The 21,060-nt window shown below is 43.6% G+C and overlaps 1 protein-coding gene across 3 annotated transcripts in view; it reads right to left on the bottom strand.

Moving 5' to 3' along the window:
- Window positions 1-2,043: 2,043 nt before the first annotated feature.
- Window positions 2,044-21,060, bottom strand: part of HECW1 (HECT, C2 and WW domain containing E3 ubiquitin protein ligase 1) — a gene marked incomplete at both ends in the record, with an annotated part of 618,153 nt that continues 599,136 nt past the window's right edge. For all 3 annotated transcript variants that reach the window (XM_082632477.1, XM_082632476.1, XM_082632478.1), the window contains 6 exons: window positions 2,044-2,155; window positions 7,057-7,255; window positions 9,265-9,379; window positions 10,966-11,112; window positions 16,052-16,181; window positions 16,856-16,954. In XM_082632477.1, the coding sequence (XP_082488603.1) occupies window positions 2,044-2,155; window positions 7,057-7,255; window positions 9,265-9,379; window positions 10,966-11,112; window positions 16,052-16,181; window positions 16,856-16,954 (802 nt within the window). The remainder of the gene's footprint in view (window positions 2,156-7,056; window positions 7,256-9,264; window positions 9,380-10,965; window positions 11,113-16,051; window positions 16,182-16,855; window positions 16,955-21,060) is intronic.

Raw genomic sequence — 21,060 nt, 5'->3', positions numbered from 1 at the left:
AAATGAAAGATGCCCCCTGTACCAGAGATGCTATTCTATATAGGATGGTGAAACAATCTGCATCATCCTTATGTCCTGATTTCATAAATAGCAGCTCCACTGGAATCCATAACTTTCCACATGCTGAAATGTGTCCTGAATTTTACAGATCCCTCATTCTGTATTATGTAACTTACACATTCCATCATCCTATCTTGGTAAATATTCTTTTTAGACAACAACAGAAGGCCAGATTTCTGTAACATATATATTCCCTGATTGACAACATGTACACAGCAGCAAGGGGTGCTGAGCATTCTAATTCCTACTAAAGGAATGTTTCCTTTTACAGTGCAGGGAGCACAATTAACACATTGTCTGGACACAAACCAATATGAGCACTAGACATGGCTCTGGATGAAATTAACTTTCCCACATTTCTCACATTTCTCCCTTGCTTAATATACTGAAGGACAACAATGTGACATTTCAACAGTTATTTTCCCAGTGAAGAAAAACACTTTCATTAGTGACATATTTCAGAAGACATGATAACAAGGCTAGACAAATAGCAAATGACCATCATGTTTGGGTTTATGGCAGATGTAATTGAGAGGTTAGGCTGTCCCTGGAGCCTGCAACTGTTGTTCTGAAAACACTACGTTTTCTGAGACGTCTCTTTACTGAATGCTAAAAGAAACTGGATCCCTATTTTGACACAAATCAGTGTGCCTTTGGGGAGTTAGGTCTTTGCTCCAGGAGGACCACTATGGAGGAAGGAGATGTATTATATTGCCCTTTGGGGGGTTAGGTCTTTGCTCCAGGGATGACTGCTACGGAGGAAGGAGATGTATTATATTGCCCTTGATCCTTAACAAGCACCATCGCTCTCTGCAGCTTCCGATTTAGTGTGGTCCCTGTGGACAATCAGATGCAAAGGAATTTGAACACCATGATGAAGGAAAAAGAAAAACATGAAAAAATGAAAACACTATCAAAGTTGAAATAAAAGTTTGTTTGCCAGACAGGTAATTACTTGGCTTGAACAAAAGTCATGAGATTATCAGGACGTTTTTCTTCCTCTGGGAAGGAGACCTGGGGCTAGATGGAGCAAAGCAAAAGAAACAGTACAGAACTCAAGCATTCAAACCAACTGAATATGTCCTTCTAATAAGCCCTAATGCCCTTCTCCTCATTCTCCTGTTTGCTTCAACACGTTCTATACAACACAATGGGGGTAGAAGCCTCGTTGTTTATGCTACATAATAAGATCTCCTTCTTGGACTTGTGCACAAGTTTGTGCTTCTTGGGTGGTGGGTGTTCACGGGGGGTGCACCCCCCTCCCCTCCCGGGACTTCTCTGAACTCAAGTCGAGCCACAATCCCCACAACCATTGGGATGCCCTGTGTTGCATAAGCAGGAGGTGTTTTTCTTGCTGTTATTATTGGTTGGAAAGTGTAATATTTGCACCATATGTCTAGGCTAGTTCCAGGTGATGGGACCGATGCCACATACGAATCATGAGTTGAATGTATCAAAATTGTGGTGTTGCCACTGCTGTTTTTGGATGGATTGGATGCCCAGGCAAAAAGTAGAGTGGGAGGAAAAGAAAGAGTTGATCAGCTCCTATTCTGGAGTTTGTTGCTAGAAATTATTAAAAATGGTGGCTCTGCTCAGAAGAGATGGGTGTAGAAAAGCTTGGAATGCTTAATGCTCAAATTTCCCCTTAAATCATAGAAATGGAAGTAAACATTTATTACCATTTGGTCAAGTGTAGCATAACTTGCATTCATATTTCATTGTCAGTAATGGAGGTATGTGGAGATATACACAGACCTTGAGACAGCTGTTTGTTTTTAAATATTGCATACAGGCTAGCAGTTCATTGAAAGTAGAGGAGATAAGCCTGAAGGTAAGATCTTAGAAGAAGGCAATGCTTCATGCACAGCTCGTCAATCCTGATTTGGTTTGAAAACAAAAATCATGGAATACCAAAATCAAAGGAGAGTTGATTCAGGGAAAGGGAAAGGATGATGTCACTGGCCAGGAAAAGTTTTGAGTTCCTCATTCAAGTCCAAAGGTGCTGGTTTCTTCTACCGCCGTTAACAGCTTTTCATACAACATGGAGTACGAGGGATAAGGTGGAAGATCCAGTCGATTGAAGCATGTGTGTGCCCTGAATGGGGGAGAAAAGTCTGGTCAAGGTGTTTGTTTCAATGGTACAACTGGCTTGGCTAGTTTGTTTGTTTCAATGGTACAACTGGCTTGGCTAGTTCTGTGATCAGTCTGAATCTGTGAATCAAAAGTGAATCTAAAGAGGGTAGAACCATGTTTTAGGACCACCATAACACACTTGCAAACTAAGAAGCACAGCCTTGCGTTTCCCTGGTGGCGCAGTGGTTAAGAATCTGCCTGCTAATGCAGGGCCCACGGGTTCGAGTCCTGGTCCGGGAAGTTCCCACGTGCCGCGGAGCAACTAAGCCTGTGAGCCACAACTACTGAGCCTGTGCTCTAGAGCCCTAGAGCCACAACTACTGAAGCCCGCGTGCCTAGAGCCCGTGCTCCGCAACAAGAGAAGCCACCGCAATGAGAAGCCTGTGCATCGCAATGAAGAGTAGCCCCTGCTCCCCACAACTAGAGAAAGCCCGCGCGCAGCAACGAAGACCCAACGCAGCCAAAAATAAGTAAATAAATAAATAAATAAATAAATAAATTAAAAAAAAAAAAAAAAAAAGAGAGAACCACAGCCTTCCAGACGGGAATAGACCAGGTGAGGGACTGGAATATCTAGAAACTGGAGGCGTGGGTTTGCATCTGGAAGCCAACCACGCTGTATCAGCACTGCACTAGCAAACCAGCGACATTTTACAGCTGAGAGATGAAGTTGGATGTGGCCAGCAAAGGACCATAATTAGTATTAGAGGACTATGTTCCCAAGTCTCCTTGCCCAGCTCTGGTTTCTGGGCCTCTGTAAACCCTGTGCATTGACCTAGAGGTGCCAATGGATGCCCTGGAACTCTCGAGATCCAATGCTCCATCAAGGCAGGTGTGATGGAGCACTGACAGTCCGACTCCTTTACCATTCATAGTGGGGCCTGCTTAACCTGAAGCAGAGGTGCTGCATTTCCAAGAACAGCTGAGCTTGGGGGATAATCCTCTCTGGATGCCTGCAGCATCCCAGTGCCACCGACCTGGGTTCTGCTTATTTTGTCATGTACTTCATCCTGCGGGCCCATCTATGTGGGCCAGTGTCTGGCCTAGACAAAGAATGGCTTTCCGTGCTATGTGCCAATGCATGGACCAGGACCAGACCCTGCTAACCAAGTTAAGAGGGGCAGAAAAATGCCCAGTGTGCTTTTGGAACTGGCTGAATTAGCCAGAGGCAGGATACGGGCAGACAGCATCTTCTTGGTTTTCTTTATCTAATCATTTTAACTGTCACTCCCAAGTGGAAATAATACAGGAAAAAAAAATCCTATTTAGAAAATAGTTGGGATCAGATTAATTCTGTAAAAGATAATTTCTGGGAACTGAAAATATTAGCAAATGGCCCCTCTTCAAGACCTAGTCTGAACACCCAGAGTTTCTTCAAGAGTTGCTCTTACTGCATTAATCTATAGGCCTAGTTAACTCTTAAATAAATCCTAGTTCGTAATCTAGAATGAATGAATACAATCAAATCATGATTTGATTCCTCATTCCGAAGTCCTCGCTGCTCTCCACGTGTGGTCCTGACAGCACGGAGGACCTGCTTACTTCATTACCTGGGCACTGGACCCAGTGCTCCCAGGTGGGGTGGGGTTGTGGACAGAGTCTGGAACCAGGGTTCGGAAGACCTCTATTCTGGTCACAGTCCAGCCACTGACTAGCTTTATAACCTTGGGAAAGTCAACGAATCTTTCTAAGCCTCAGTTTTCTCACTTATAAAATGGGATAATAATACATATTCCGTGCACCTCAGAGGGCTGGTGTGAGGACAGCCCATAAATGCTTTTCGTAAACCGTGAATCATCATTTAAGCATCAGGGTCTCTTAATAATAATGCGACCACCACTGCAGTCATGATTTTAGGAACTGTGTCACCCTCGTGGGGACCTCAGACCCTTGGCCTCTTCCACGTGACTGCAAGCAAATGAATCAGCCTCATCTCATATTTGTGAAGTTGATATTTTGGAACTCCACTGGATCTGTTCAGTTGTGTCGTGTCGGGTTCCACTCTGTCGGTGTTATTCTAGGGTTCCAGCATTTTGAGATCATTTTGGATTTGGATGGTGCCCATCTCAGTACTACGTGTGATACTTCTAACCTGTGTCATCTACACAGTCGATCTCTCTGTCTCCTCGAGGTTTTCCAAGTTACTGATTAAAATGTGCGCCAAGACAGTCCTTGGCCTGATGTATGGTTTTGCTGTGACGCTCCCTCGTCTGGGAGGCCAGCTGCCTTTCTAGAGGGAAGGTCTGAGGAGAATGCAGCTTGTCAGAGCGTGGGTTGCACACGGGGCTCACGGTCTCTGGGGAGCCCTGGGTCACCCCGAGGGTGCTCGGTGCTCCTGCTTGCCTCAGGCTTCTGTCACCTGCCATGTGGCCAGGCCAGGTCTTTCCGAACTACCATTATTGGAGTCCAGAGGTTATTTCTTTCTCTCCACACATAGGTGACACTTTCTATGTTCTTGGATCTTCAGAAAATGCACAAGGGAGGCTACTCAGAGGGTCATCTTTGCTGTCCCCTTAGAGGCATCTCAGCACTTGATTCCTGGGGCCCTTCTGGCCTACAGCAAAGTCCCCGCTTCCCCCAAGAATCCTCTCTGGGATTCACGGGGCAGCAGCCTTTCTAGGAGTGCCTTGGCCCAGATGTGCTGAGCCTGTTCATAAGCCTGACGTCCACCCTATAAGTTCTCTGTGTGGGTTGATAGGATCAATGCACATTTCAAAGCTTCCCAGAGCATATATGTAATTAGACTCAATCTCTGACCCCAAATGACAAAAGCAATGACTTCCCTTTCCTAAAGAGTAAAACAGACTCCTCAGCGGGGTCTTCTCTCCATGGCCCACCAAACTCTCTCTATCAACTGCGTCCCCTGCGAGTGTCACACTGGAGGTCTTGTCCTCCAGGCCAGCTTGGTGATCTTTCCTGAACACAGCTGACCCTTCCCACCCCCAGGCTTTGCTCCTGCTGTGGCTTCATCCCAGAATCCCCTCCACCCTTCCTTGCCCCTCAGGGCTCACCTAAATGCCAGCTTCTCTGTGTCATCGTCTCCTGTCAACTCAATCAGGATTAGGTCTCTGTTCTACACACTCACAGCATCCTGCTTTTACCTTCCCTTCTTAGTGCCCCTCTGATTCCACCTGGGGTTGTAACGACTTACCCTTCCACTCAGTTCCTCCCTAGACTATAAGCCCCTCTGGGCAGGTGCATTGTTGTAGCTCAGGCCCTCCTTCAGGTGCACAGAGGTGCTCACTACGAGAGAATCATCAAATGTGACTCAAATTCACTCCTCTAAAGTAAGAGCCAAATGTTTCCAAAAAACCTCATCCTCCAAATCTATCATTAAACTTGACAAATGGAAATCTTGCCTTTTTAGCCTTATTTTCTTGCCAGACTTCCTTTAGCATGTTCAGTGCTCAGCAGAACCATGCAAATGAGCACTGAGGGTCTGCTGATCGAAGTGGGTGAAGCCAGGACTGAAAAGTGCCCCAACACTTTAGGCTGTTATTAATCAGCTGGGCATGCACTCTGCTTCCTGGGCCTGCTAATACTCACCGTCATCAGGTAAATTATCTCCGGGATGCTAGAAAGTCTAGGAAAGCTAGATGAAAATTATAGTTCAGTCAATCCTTCCACAATAGGGATTGAGCAAAGTGTCTGGGAGGCCACGCAGAAATACAACTGAATTAAATACGAATCTTCTGTTATAATTAGAAAATATCACAGTAGAAGAAAATAATGTGGATCAATCTTATGTTTGCTGAGCGGGTTTTATTACTATAGTACCTAGACCGAAGTATCTCTTTAGTGCTCCTTATTTCACTGATGAGGAATATGCTACCCAAAGTGGCACAGAAAGGACCGAGGAAGTGTTGGGATGAAAACTCATGGTGCAGGGAATTCATTCCGTTAAACTGCCTGGAGCCTTAGTGCCTCCTTTTTTTGCATTATCTTACAATAATTTCATCAACAGCTTACTGTATAGAAGCCACTATAGAGACCAGAGATATACACGTGGTCTTGCCTGCACACATTTTGAAACATAGTAGGAAAAATGCAACATGTACATGCTAACTATTCCAGGGAATATCAAGTGTATCCAGTGCTATGCCATAGTGAGACAGGCTGGGACCTGGGATGCTTTACTGCAGTGCTTGCACCTGGACAAACATCCCCTTGAGCAACAGAATACAAAGAAACTCTTAGGGACTAAAAATAACTGCAGGCATGGGCAGTTAGGGGCAATTTTGGACAATAAGATACAAAAAGGCCACAAACCAACTGCCATTTCTGAGATGCCGGGAGCAAAAACTGGGGACTGTGCATGATCCCTACACACAGCACCACCAAGGGGGTGCGCAGAGCGCCAAAGCCTGGCCTCTGGCCCCACTCAGCCATTGGCCCCCACCCTCACCCCATTTAAGGGACCAGCTCACCACCCTGCCTTGGGGGCGAGTCCCAGTAAACCCTTTCCTGAATTTGTCTGGCCTCTTATCAATTTCTGTTGATGAAAGAGTCCAAGAACCCGGGTGGGTAACAGTAGAAGTCCAGACACAGTGCCGGCAGGGCCACTTTGGACCCTCCCCCAGATGAAGCATTCCTCTTCAAATTAAATTGGGCTACGTAGGACGGACACATGGACCGTGATACCACTAGCCCAAGTACCATCAGTCATCAAAAAATCACTAAGAATATGGTCTAAATGCACCTCCCCGAGACTTCTCACCCACACCTTTCACTGATGACTCACAGAACAATCCTTTGGGTGGCAGGAAAGAATTCCACCCCAACGGATAAGTGCCCAAGCTCAAGTAACAAAGCGTACTTGGCCGTCTTCGGCAGGTTTCCCAAAGGCGGGCGGGAGCTCCATACCTGGGGAGAGATGTAATTTTCCCCCATTTCTCTATGCAAAAACGCCGAAGCCCGTTGCTTCCTCGAAGGGCTGCAAAGCCTTCGTAGGGCACGCTTGACGTTCCCGTGACGAACTGCAGTAATCTGAGTCTCTGCTCATTGTTGAAACGTTCCACCGCAGCCCAGAACCAGCGGATCACGAGGTGCCCATCGTGATAACCTGAGCGGAGCAGGAGGGAGACCGAGAGGATGTGTAGAGGGGAGGAGGGAGTTGGGGGGGGGGAGATGAAATACACATCAGGTGTGCCAAGAACTGAAGAGCAGCCCTTGATCTGCTGATTTCTCTCCTGATGGCCTTGAGGTAGGTCTAAAACAATTTGTATAACTGACTCAAATTTAAAAACAAAAAGCCTGTTTAGAAAATAGGCACTTTATAAAAAGGCTGTATGCTGTGAGGGATGTCCTCAGAGATGTCTGCTTTCTGTTTAAACAACTGGGACCCCGGGAGTCCTTTTCCTGCCTGATATAAATGTAGACAAGGAGTGACGAGGCTTCGTAGAGATCTTTGGGGCTCCGAAGAGACAAAGCTCTCTACGAATATGGTATTTCCTGGTATTGTCTTTGTTCTGATGTCTTAGCTCTTGGGACCCACATACTGTGGAGCGTCTAGGACTTAAGGAAGGCTGGAGGTGAATGTCAAACTTGGTCAACAGAAGATGCCGGGCTCTCCAAGTGCCCTTGGAGCCGCTGCCCCCCGATCAGCCCTGGGCTGCAAAGAGTTGGGCCCATGGAAGTAGTATGGGGCCTCTCACAGGACAGTAAGGAAACCAAGCTTGGAGCAATTACTTATGATAAGGTAAATGATTCCCCACTGACTGCAAATGCACGAAACACTCAAAGATGCAGAAATCTATGTGGACTGGGGCAGAAAGAAGGAAAACTTCATAAGGGAAGGGACGTGTGAGTTCAGCATGTGAAGGGTTTGTGTGAGTGCAGGAGGGGAAATAGAGAATGATAAGAATGAGGAATCAATATGCAGGGAACAGCAAGCCGACTAAACCAGCATAGACCAGCATAGGGGTTCTGCTGAGGACTGAAGGGACCTTGCTGGGGCCTCAGAGGCCTTAATAGCTAGGCAGAGACATTGTGACTTGACACCTTAGGTTGGTGGCTTTCCTCCCAAGCCAGGAAGGGCCTAGTGGTCCCACAGAGGTTTCCTCCTACACCGCTGAGTGTACCGGGGAGACAAAGTAGGCTTAGATGATGGGCCCCTTGTTCACCCTCTATTATATTGATAGGGGTTTCTCTGTAATATTTTACATGAAGAAAGGATTTTCAGCTTAAAGAACATTCAAAGGTTTCTAAGTAATAAGGAGCTTGCTTGTTTTGTGGGGCGGGAAACGGCCTGATCAAAATAAATGATTCAGGAAGGCTGGTTTGGCAGCGTGAAGGTGAATAGCTAGGAGGGGTTAGACATTAGATTTGGAGAGATGACAGTTAGAACCGTGTTGCAGCAAACCAGGATTGACGTGAAGAGGGCTTCACTTCTACAGGGAGCAGGAAACGCTTTCCTGCCAGCGAATGACCCAGCTCTGGAGATGGCCTGTGGATGGTGGCGTTCTCTGGAACGCATCTCCACCAAGTTATGCCAGAGACGACCAGCAGGGATTACTGTCACCCAAAGGAAAATCTAGGTTGGAAGCTGGCAGAGGCATGGACCAGAGCCTACTTTGCACACATACTGAAGTAAGGCCAAGTTTTTTGTAACCTTCAAAAAGTGATATTATTTTATATTTATATTATCACTACATATGGAATATATATATGAACATTATTCAGCCATAAAAGGGAATACAGTAGTGAATCATACTACAACGTGAACAAACCTTACTAAGTGAAAGAAGCTGGACCCAAAAGGCCACATACAGTATCATTCTATTTACATGAAATATCCAGCACTGGTACATCCAAAGAGACAGAATGCACACTGAGGTTTGCTGGGGTGGGAGGATGGGGGAGCAACTGCTTCATGGGTCCAGGGTTTCCTTTGAGAATGAGGAAAACGTTCTGGAATTAGCTAGAGGTGATGGTTGCACCACACTTGAGTGCACTAAATGCCACCCTTTAAAATGATTAATTTCATGTTATGTCAGTTTCACCTCAATTACATTTGTTAAGAAGTGACGGATTGTGTCCGTGACAGCCGGTCAATAAGCCCCGCTCGCTCACCTCCCCGGTACTCAGCGTTGTTCTGCCAGTCAACCAGGTCGATCTCCGCCGTGCCCGCGATCACCAGCTCCAGCTCCCTGGCATCGAACACGGAGACCAGCCTCGAGTCCACCACCTGAAATCCACATTAGGCCTCAGCCTCCAGGCTCAGCCTCCTTGAGAGGTTACATTCATTATTATTTCTGTGGGTTAAGCTGGGAGGCTGACCACTGTTTACAACTTTTTCCCCCAATGTGCTATCAGGTTTAAGTTCAAAATCATGAGCATTTTGAGACAAAACCCCTTCATGAGCTGGGAACTCAAAAAAGGTCTGCTGCTTTGCACTACTGTGATACTCCCTCTCGGAATGATGTTATGAATTAGCCTGACTTGACCTTTCACAGTCACATTTAAGTTTCCAAATAACATTACCTTTTGAAGGCAAAACATCCAAATCCCTGGACTCCTCTCCGCTACATAAAAGGATCCTCTCCTCTACATCAAACTAGGACTTACTTCCTAGGAATGGATGTTATATATTAAAATGACTGTCTTTTCCTTCCTCTCTCCCCTTACTTCCTGCCTTCCTCCTTCAAAGATCTGGGAAGATCTGCTTGGTTAGGGTTCTGAGCTCTGGCTTTACATCTTTTTGCCCAATGTATCAGGTACAACTGAACACCTGCAGTGGGTACCTCCTTTAATCAAACCAGTGGACCAGCCAGTCACCCACGCTGTTCTCCATCACAGCAGCAAAGAAAACCTTCCAACACCCAAACCCTTGTTTCTAAATTGCAAAAGTTTAACCATGTCAATTTTTGGTGCACACGAAAGCTAGAAACTGTCACTGTCCTTTTTTTTTTTTTGATTACTATTGATCTCTGATGCTTTTTTTAAAAAACTTTTTTAAATTGAATGAAAGATTCTTTAAATTCTATAGGGTTTATAATTTTCAAAAGTTTCACACACGTGATTTTGTACAATCCCATAATAAGTCACTGTCCTCCTGAGTTACCATCTCAGCATGGATCATGTGCCACAAAGTGACACTAGGAGCATATCTCCTTTTATTGTGTTTTGCTTTATTGCATTCTACAGATACCGTGTTTTTTTTTACAAATTGAAGGTTTGGGCAACACTGCATCATCAGATGATGGTTAGTTTTTTCAGTAATAAAGTATTTTTTCAATAAGTTATGTACATTGTTTTTTTCTAGACATAATGCTATTGCACACTTAATAGACTACAGTATAGTGTAAACAGAACTCTTATAAGCACTAGGAAACCAAACAATTCATGTGACTCGCTTTATTGTGACATTGGCTTTATTGCCATGGTCTGGAACTAAACCTGTAGTATCTCCGAGGTCTGCCTGTGTAAGAAAATAAAAATCAAGCGAGAGTGGACAATGCCCTCCAGTGCCTTCATTTCACTCATTTTTATTTCACTGAGTGAAAGGAGATGCAACACACGCATGTCTTGGCAGGAGGTGCCATGTGTTTTCACAGGTGGCACAGCAGGGCCCCACCAATGCCAGTTTTGTGAGACCACGAGAGCTGGGCTTCCCAGAGAACTCTGACCCCTCACCCTCTATCCCCAGGAGGCCCTCTTTGCACGCTGGTGAGTAGAGCTGAGCCCTCTTCCTGCCTTGCTCGTCCTCTCCCTTCTCCTAACAAGCTGTGTCGGGGGCGAAGGCCTGGCATGCCTGCCGGGCCTGGGTCTCACCTCGTAGAAGCCCCGGACCAGGGCCTCGGTCTGCTGCACCGCTCCGCGCTCTACCCGCCACCTCACCATCCTCTCGATGTACTCTTTCTTGTTCTTTTCTGTCACTTGGGTGTTCGCTCCTCCAGACTTTAACTCCCTCTCCGTTACCTTGTGGGGAAACAAAGATCATGATGCTTGCTGAGTCAGCTTATCTTGCAGGGAGACAGATCAATTTTAGGAGGATGAACTCTTCGCAAAAATTCCTCTTCACAAGCATTTGGCATCATTACCTTCTTGGTTCTTTTTCCTTTCCTGGAAGTTACTAGAAAGGTTCTGGTTGTTCTAAGCAGATACTTCAGTACCTTAGAAGCATTTTTGTTTTATAAAGAGGAAATGTGTTTCTTTAGCTCAAGAGGCTTAATAGAAATAAAAGAAAAATGCCCCTGGTTGTCCCTAAATGGACTGGAATGTCCTTATCCTATAGTCACATACTTGATTGCCCCAAATCCCAATTAGATCAAGTTCTTAACAGCCAAATTCTTCCCCATCCACAGCAGATCATTGGCAAGAAAATAGTGGAGGGTGGGAGGATAGTTTTGCAGCCAGGTATAAGAGTGGCTGAAGAGTGACAGCCTGACCTTGAGAAAGGAAACAGAGATTGAAGTTGCCACGTAGTATGAAGATTCATGTTTGTTAGGACAAGCTAACAAGAAAAGTGATGATCTGTGCTTTATTGTTTTGAAAGGCAAGAAGGCACATAACATATTAGACATTTTTATCAAAAAGTGTTGGTGTTTGAAGGGGATTAGCATCAGTTATCTTAAATTTGCTTAAGGGGTTCACCTTGCTGCTCAATGCTGTAAGAAAAATGAGGCATAACTGTACTTAGTTACTGATTAAAATATATGTATATATTTGGCACTCATGGACAAGGTACTTAAACAAAACAGTTCACAGAGTCTGCTGATTACATTTTCTTCTATCACTTGGGTGACTAGGGCAAATATGAAATACTTGCCAATTATAACAATAATTGCCACCCAAGATCCATATTCTTTGGAGCCTCTGGATTTTAGCTGCCCAGTTAAAGACTATTTCCTGACACTAAGTGTGTGATGTAATTAAATTCTGGCCAATAAGGTACAAGCGGGGGTGTTGTATGGCACTTTCAGGGGGCCTCCTTAATGGGAGGGGCTATGCCCCTTTGTCCTGCTACTTCAGACATGGACGTGATGGTTGGGGCACTGTATGCATCTGGGTCATGAGTGCAGGTGGCCATTGTAGGGATTGCAGCCTTGGGTTGCCTGCCTCCACACTTTTATGTAAGAGAAAAATATACTGTTAGTTTCCGCAGGGTCACTGGGTTTCTTCATTAGCAGCTGAAACTTAATCTTAACGAACACACCCAGGAAAAGCCTATGGTGTCTTTCAGCTGCATCTGTCTGTCTGCTCTTCACTCTATAACTTGCCAAAAGAAGGGCTGAGACTCGATTTTCTAAAACCAAAATCATCGTTCTTGGTGACCTCATTTGAAAAGAAACAGGATCGTTGAAGCTTTAAACAGGTGGATATTATTCTAGATCTATAACACATCCTTATTTATTTTTTTTTTTTTTTGCTGTACGCGGGCCTCTCACTGCTGTGGCCTCTCCCGTTGCGGAGCACAGGCTCCGGACACACAGGCTCCGCGGCCATGGCTCGCGGGCCCAGCCGCTCCGCGGCATGTGGGATCTTCCGGGATCGGGGCACGAACCCGTGTCCCCTGCATCGGCAGGCGGACTCTCAACCACTGCGCCACCAGGGAAGCCCACACATCCTTATTTTTATCACTGGGAACATTTTGAACCTTCTCTGAGTTGTTCAACTCCTATGCTATATACACCTGAAGAATTGATCTTTTTATTTTCAATGTTATTTTTCCCTCTAATTTATGTATTTATTCATTTGTAGTTTACTTGATTTCTTCCTGTGTCCATGGAATAAAACTTAAGTGCTATAAATGGCCATACAACGAAAACCAAGTTTCTCTCCCACCTCATCTCCTAGCCATACAATCTCCCTACTTGGAGAAAATCACCCTTCCTTCCCTTCCAGGGAAGGGGAATGTATACACTAGGGATGCATACATGTATCAGTGTATACACTAGGGAATACTTATAGAGCATCTCTTTTCCTGTAAACGGTAGCATATTATACACACTGTTCATCATCATACTTTTTCAATTAAAAATACACCTTGACCATTGTTTCATACCAATTTAGACCTGTCTTATTCTTTCTTTGTTGTTGTTATACTACCCGGTTTATTGTTTATGATTTATATGTAAATGGATGGGCTGGGGTGTCAGACCACACATCCTACTAGCCCACTATTCCACTGTGTGAATGAATCATCATTTCTTTCACCAATGCTCTACTGCTGAACATTTAGGTTGGTTCGGATCTTTTGCAATGATCAACAATGCTGCAATGAAGATCCGAATCCATTAGTCATTTCAACTGGATGTGAATATGTCTGTAAGGCAAATTTCTAGATGTGGATGCTGAGTCAAAGGCAGGTGCATTTAGAATGAGGATAGATATCACGAAGGTGCCTTTCACAGAGGATGAAGCAAACTTCTGCTTACTCCCACCTACACCCCTGTAAAGAGTGCCTGTTTCTCTACACCATCTCCAAAACAGAATACTGCTAAGCTTTCTGATTCTTGACATTCTCATGAGGGAAAATGGTATTTCACAATGCTTTAATTTACATTTAAAAAAATAGTGAATGAGGGTGAGTATTTCCTTCCCTGGGAACTATCTACTTATATTCTTTGCTAAATTTTCTACTGTGTTGTCGATCACTTCTTACTGATCTGCAGAATCTCTTCCTATATTGAAAGAAATAGCCTTTTGTCTGTTTTATGCATTACAATGTAGTAAATATTATGCTATTTTTACTTTATGTTGTATTTTTGCCAGGCGGTATTAAAAAAGTAATTTTAGTTGACTATCTCAATCTTTTCCTTTACGACTTTGACAGTTTGTGTCACATCTATAGCAGCATTCCTTACTGCAAGATTAAAAAGGAAAATCCTGTCATTTTCATCTTTTTGTGGCATTTTTAAACATTCAGCTTTTTCACCCACGTGGAATTTATTTTAGCATAAAGCGTTAGGTTTGGGATCTAAAGGTTTTTTAAGATGGGTTCCCATTTGTCTTAATATATTTTGCTAAATAATTGTGTTTATTTTACAAATTTACCCTCTACTATAGGGCAAATGTAAAGGATGGGCTAAAAAGTAGTCATGCAGAGGAATAGTGTATTTTACACATTCCTTTGGTATACAGGAAGACAGTTAAGTGAATCGTATATTCTTTTTTTTTTTTTTTTTTTTTTTTTTGTGGTATGCGGGCCTCTCACTGCTGTGGCCTCTCCCGTTGCGGAGCACAGGCCCCGGACGCGCAGGCCCAGCAGCCACGGCCCACGGGCCCAGCCGCTCCGCGGCACATGGGATCCCCCCAGACCGGGGCACGAACCCGCATCCCCTGCATCGGCAGGCGGACTCTCAACCACTGCGCCACCAGGGAGGCCCTCTTGAACATATTTACAACATATAGTTGCAAGAAATAATTTTTTGTCAAATATAGAAGAGAATATTCTTCAGAGGTATGTTTACACACAGGCAATGTACCAGAACAGTGACATTTTCCAGGACCTGTCCAAGATGCTTGTTTTTTTTTTTTTTTTTGCGGTACGTGGGCATCTCACCGTTGTGGCCTCTCCCATTGCAGAGCACAGGCTCCGGACGTGCAGGCTCAGCGGCCATGGCTCACAGGCCTGGCCGCTCTGCGGCATGTGGGATCTTCCCGGACCGGGGCACGAACCCATGTCCCCTGCATCTGCAGGCGGACTCTCAACCACTGCGCCACTAGGGAACCCCCAAGATGCTTGACTGAAGCTGTGGGTGATGGGAGGTCTGCAAGGTTCAGTGGGTAGCTCTCACCCATGGACTCAGCATGCCGTCCACAGTCATGCAACGTACTTATAAAGTAAACCAGCTTAATTCTCACAACATCCCATGACAAATTACACACGTCATGGAACCTCTCGTAAATGATATTCTCAAAACCTTAATTGCTAAATCTGCTTAGGCTGTGGTTGATCTGATAAAACTGTAACCCAGAAAATTCAATGTTATATAAACACGGGTAGAAAAAGAAATGGGAAGCTTATCTTATTAAATAGTCCTGAAGTATATGCATTTTGGAGAAGTAAATATCTGGATGGTAGTGATAAAAGAAGTATTATTGTAGTTGCACAGATAAGAGAAATACCTTACAGATGTATTGCACACGTTACAAAAATGCTTTCTGATCCATTATCACATGTGATTTTCAAAAAACTCTATAAACTAGATCCATGTCAAAACAAGAAAAAGAAGACATGGGGACCTTTAATAAAGGGAATAGTCCTCAAAGAATTATATCTTAAATGAATGACAGTCCTTGTTTTTAAACACAACATCCTATTACTATGTGATCCAGCAATCCCTCTTCTGGGTATACATATCCAAAAGAATTGAAAGCAGGGACTTGAACAGATATTTGTACACCTGTGTTGACACCAGCATTATCCACAATACCCAAAAGGTGGAGGCCACCTAAGCGTCCATCAACATATGAATGGCTAAACAAAATATGGTATTTACATACTATGGAATGTTCTTCAGCCCTAAAAAAGGAGACAATCCTGTCACATGCTATAACGTGGATGAACCTTGAAGATATTACGCCAAGTGAAATAAACTGGTCACGAAAAGACAAACACTGTATGATTCCACTTATATGAGGTACTCAGAGTAGCTAAATTCAGAGAGAGAAAAAGTAGAATGGTTGCCAGGGACTGGGGAGAGGGAGAAATGGGGAGCTACTGTCTAATGGGCACAGCTTCAGTTTTTCAAGATGAAGAAGTTCTGGAGATGGCTGCACAACACTGTGAATCTACGCAACCACACTGAATGGACTGTGCCCTTTAACGTTGTTAAGATGGTAAATTTCATGGTATGTGAATTTTCCACAGTAAAAACCAAAATGTCTTTTCCAAGACCCACATCTCACAAACCTGGCCAAAAACTTCTTCATTAACTGTGAATGTGAGGTCGAGGATGTCTGTGATATTGTTGTCCTTCATCCATTGCAAGCTCTGGTGGAATTCCTCATCCAGATATTCCAGGTCACTCAAATCACAGGGCCTGGGTATATTCAAAGGGAGAAAGGTAAACGGATTGTTTCAATAAATAGCTGCCCAGACCTCATGCCAAAATGTGGTTATGTCACTCCCGGCTAAAGTGACACAGACGTATTCTAACAATTGGATACTTTTGAATATACTGATGAATCTTTTTAGTTCATTCAGTAGTTTTTTATTGGAAAAGGAAATTTTAAAATGTTTACAATAATAAACACAAAACAATGATTGACTCAGGGGCTCTCCGTGGCCATTGGAGAAGAGTATCATTTGAAAATAACTAAATTATAGACAGATCAATTCTTTTTTCTTTTTCTTCTTCCAGTTTTATTGAGATATAATTGACATACGGCACTGTATAAGTTTAAGGTGCACAGCATAATGACTTACATACAAGGACAGATCAATTCTACTTAGTAGTTTCATGCAATGCTTGTAATGTTACTATATTTATATAAACTGATTTATATCTGTTATATGATGTTCTCCTATGCTTACATAAAATCTCCAAATGCATTTTTATTGGACTAAAAGGTTTATGTGATATCTAAGCACTCAGAAAAGTAAATCACCATAAACCTAACAGGAATGATTAGGGAAAAACAGGGACAAAAGGGTCAGAGGTGCCAAAGAGGCCAGTGCCTCTGGTCCCACAGGCAGGGCCGGGTGGACACTTACAGTCTCAGGAGTGCCTTATAGAAGGGCCTTGTGAAGAAAGCGTCCAGAAGGTACTGATGGATCAGAGCCAGGCCTAGGATTCGACCACTAAACCTGAACCTGGAACACAGACAAGGCAGAGCAACTGAAGGGCAGGTGGGAAATTACACTGTTAAATATTTTCATTTGTACTGTTATCTGATGTATTTCTTCATAGTACTCATCTTAAGCTGCTTGAAAAATTTGCCAATTGATGACACAATGGAGGCACCCATTCTTCTTATTCTTTACCATAAACAATGGCTATGAACTTGGTATGTACTAAGGAACCCTCCTCTCCCCCAAGTACCCAAATAGAATCATTTTGCTGGAATCCTTTTCTCAGACCTGAGAGTATAAGGACCTAAGTGATGAAAACAGCTGGTGGAGGGGAATTCTGGGACCCTAGACAAACAGTCAGCATTAAAAAAAAATTATTTATTTATTTTTTTTCTTTGAACACTTTTTTTTTAAACATCTTTATTGGAGTATAATTGCTTTACATTGTTGTGTTAGTTGCTGCTGTATAACAAAGTGAATCGGTTATACGTATACATATATCCCCATATCCCCTCCCTCTGCGTCTCCCTCCCATCCTCCCTATCTCACCCCTCTAGGTGGTCACAAAGCATGAGCTGAGCTCCCTGTGCTATGCAGCTGCTTCCCACTAGCTATCTATTTTACGTTTGGTAGTGTATATATGTCAGTGCCACTCTCTCACTTTGTCTCATCTTACCCTTCCCCCTCCCCGTGTCCTCAAGTCCATTCTCTACATCTGCGTCTTTATTCCTGTCCTGCCCCTGGGTTCTTCAGAACCTTTTTTTTTTTTCAGATTCCATATATATGTGTTAGCATACGGTATTTGTTTTTCTTTTTATGACTTCACCCTGTATGACAGACTCTAGGTCCATCCACCTCACTACAGATAACTCAATTTCCTTTCTTTTTATGGCTGAGTAAGATTCCATTGTATATATGTGCCACATCTTCTTTATCCATTCATCTGTCGATGGACACTTAGGTTGCTTCCATGTCCTGGCTATTGTAAATAGTGCAAACAGTCAGCAATGAACCTGAGAATCTGAATCTAAGGATATGGAAAGTTTTCTGGACCGTGCATCCTCACCTATTCGAGCATTCCAAAGATACCACCTGGAGGTCTAATGTGTGCCTGACCCTATGCTGGGAGGTGGGGGACTTGAGTATGAATCACATATGGTGGTCGTGCTCACGGTCAGTGGGGAGAAGTACGTGGAATCCCGCTGTGGTAAGCGGTAAGTGGAGCCTACATCGTCACACATGAAGAACAAGGTCTCTGCTGGGAGGAACTGATCACATAGACCTGGTCACCTCCAGATGTAAGGGCCTTCACTGATTTAAAACCTTGTTGGGGCAAACTGCTTCCTGGCAGTTTTGCTGGTGATCTGCCTAGCTGCATGCCACGGCTCCCGAGGGCTTGGTCCCATTGTTGCCCTGCTCCTAAACCAGTTTCCCGTCTGCCTGGTCTAGCACGCTGGTTCCCTCACCCTGTGTTCTGTCCATCCCTGGTGCCTACCTCCATGATTGGGGTCTCTCCTGTCTCTTCCTATCTAACTAGATTTTCACCTAAGCAGAGACTTAGCTGTGACTTTTCTCAGATCCTGCCAGTTGGAATTTCCCACTAAGCCATGACCTTTCATGAGGCTCTTTTTAGACTCAAAAGACTTTGTACTCTGTAACTGCTATAAAAATGGTTTAAATGAATAGATGATCAGAACCTGTAATAAGTGTAATCAGAAGCAGCACTTCAAATTGCCATTTTGGAAGGAGTCGATTCTTTTTGCATGAAGTAACATGTAAATATTATTGACTCCAGGGAGACCAGAGGCGAGTAGAATGTAAAGGTGCTAAAGGGGCACCGTGGATGGGGAGGCTCATGGAACAGCTGAACATCTTACAGTCCTTGAGGCCGGGGTACACCATCGGTGCTGCATCCCCCAGCGCTCCTTCCTGATACCCCAATAACCAACGGGTCCCCAACATGGCGGCCACAATCCTGCGTACTCCATGCAGGCTTACCCACTCTAGTGGACTCTGAGGTATCACAACTGATGCTCCTAACATGATGTGGGGCTGTGGCCATGTGGTGGAGACGGTGAGGCCACCCACAGTGGGAAGAGAGCAAACATCAACACAGAGGTGCCTGCCAAGAACCTCCCTCACTTAGAGGTGGCCCTGAAAGGCCTAGTAAAGAGAAGTGGTAATCTCAGCAGGCAGTAGTGTCTGCGGAAATGGAATAGATAAAAATATTACATGAGAATACTATTTTCAGCTCAATGTTAAAAAAGGGACTATCTCAATAAACTGTAAATTCTCCAGCAAAATACACATTATTCAAATCTATTCAAGAAGAATAACTTAAATAGACAAATGACCATAGTGTAAACTAGAAAACTTTGAGGAAAAAGGACTATGTTCAAAATTGATGCTGGGACTGTCCATATATGGACAGAAAACACCCCTACTATTTAAATAGCTCCAGAAACCAGAAAAGGGTAGAAAACTTCTTACTTCATCATTATGAGCTACCATAACCACAAAATGGAATCTGGAAAAGAGTAAAGGAAAGGAAACTAAAGACATCTCACTTATACATTAAAAACATCATAAATAAAACACAAGAGAAAGTACCAGTTCATTCCCTGAATAATGCCAGATGACTAAGGATGTTTGATTTTAGGAAACTAAGGACAATTTACTATTAGGCATTCTATTATTAAAATTAATAACGATGTCAAGAGACAAAAATCATATGGCTTTTCTTTTCTTTTGGTTAGAAGCTGAAAAGTTACTTGAAAATATTCACTGTCTATGGTATCACTTATATGTGAAATCTAAAAAAATGATACAAATGAACTTATTTACAAAACATAAATAGACTCACAGACTTAGAAAACAAACTTATGGTTACCAAAGGGGAAAGGTGGTAGGGAGGGATAAATTACGAGGTTGGGATTAACATATACACACTAGTATATATAAAATAGATAATCAACAAGGTCCTACAGTATAGCCCAGAGAACTCTACTCAGTACCCTGTAATAACCTATATAGGAAAGGAATTTGAAAAAGATTATATATATATATGTGTGTGTGTTTATATATATATATATCTGAATCACTTTGCTGTATATCTGACAGTAACACAACATTGTAAGTCAACTGTACTCCAATATAAAATAAAAATTAAAAAAAATGGGGTAAAAGGGGACCAAGAAAAAAAATATCCACTGTCAATTTCTGAAGAAAAAAAAATCTTTGTAGTAAACAAGGAATAGAAGAATACTTCCTTACATAATGAAGGACACTCATCTCAGCATCATATCTGACAATAAAAATACAGGATGCTGGTTACCACCACCCTTCACAACGTTCCATCTGTTCTAGTCACTGTAATCCATTACAAGTGAAAAATGGGAAACAGATTAGAAATAACGTTTATGGAATGCCTATTGGGCCAACACATATTATGTTATCTCATTGATCCTTGCTACTCTACTTTATGACTATGGTTATCTTCATTTTACAAGAAATCTAGGGTCAACAATTAGCCCCAGGCAAGTGGTACACTGGGGAAACTGACTCATACCTGCCAGAAGTCAGAGCAAGCCTTTTCCTTTGTGCCCAGTTTGAGAAGCTGGACAGTAGTGAGGTTAATCCTCTGGTCCAGGGGCCAGGCTGCCTGGTGTGTGACCTCGTGCCAGGACTTAACCACCTATTCTTCATTTCTTCTTCTGGAAAACTGCACTCTTCAAGTGATAACTATTATTATTTTATGTTGGCTTCCAATACCTCCTTGTGCTAATTAGGAATATTTTGATTCAAGTAACCTTCAACTAGTTTAAGCCAAAGGGGGAATTCATTATAAGGCCCTGGCAGTGTCTCAAGAAAGGCAGGGTCAGGAATGCAGTTGAGAGTCAGGTACTGGGGTGACTTCACCCTCCCTCATCCAGTGTCTCCCCTTACCTCCTCTCTGTGCATACCTGCTCCTTTCTTCTCTCTCACTGCCAACACTGCTCATGTTTTTCAGCCTGGAGTTCAAGCCCCTAGAGAGACCAACTTGACTTTCACTGACCTAGGTCCAAATTTCCAGCATGATTCCGTGATTGTCCCAACTCAGGTTGGACGTCCACCCTGCACCAATCCTG

This window comes from Mesoplodon mirus, assembly GCF_964341445.2.
Source record: "Mesoplodon mirus genome assembly, chromosome: 9".
Taxonomy (NCBI): Eukaryota; Metazoa; Chordata; class Mammalia; order Artiodactyla; family Ziphiidae; genus Mesoplodon; species Mesoplodon mirus.
The sequence above is the reverse complement of the archived record's forward strand: the minus strand, read 5'-3'. Positions and strand labels throughout refer to the sequence as shown.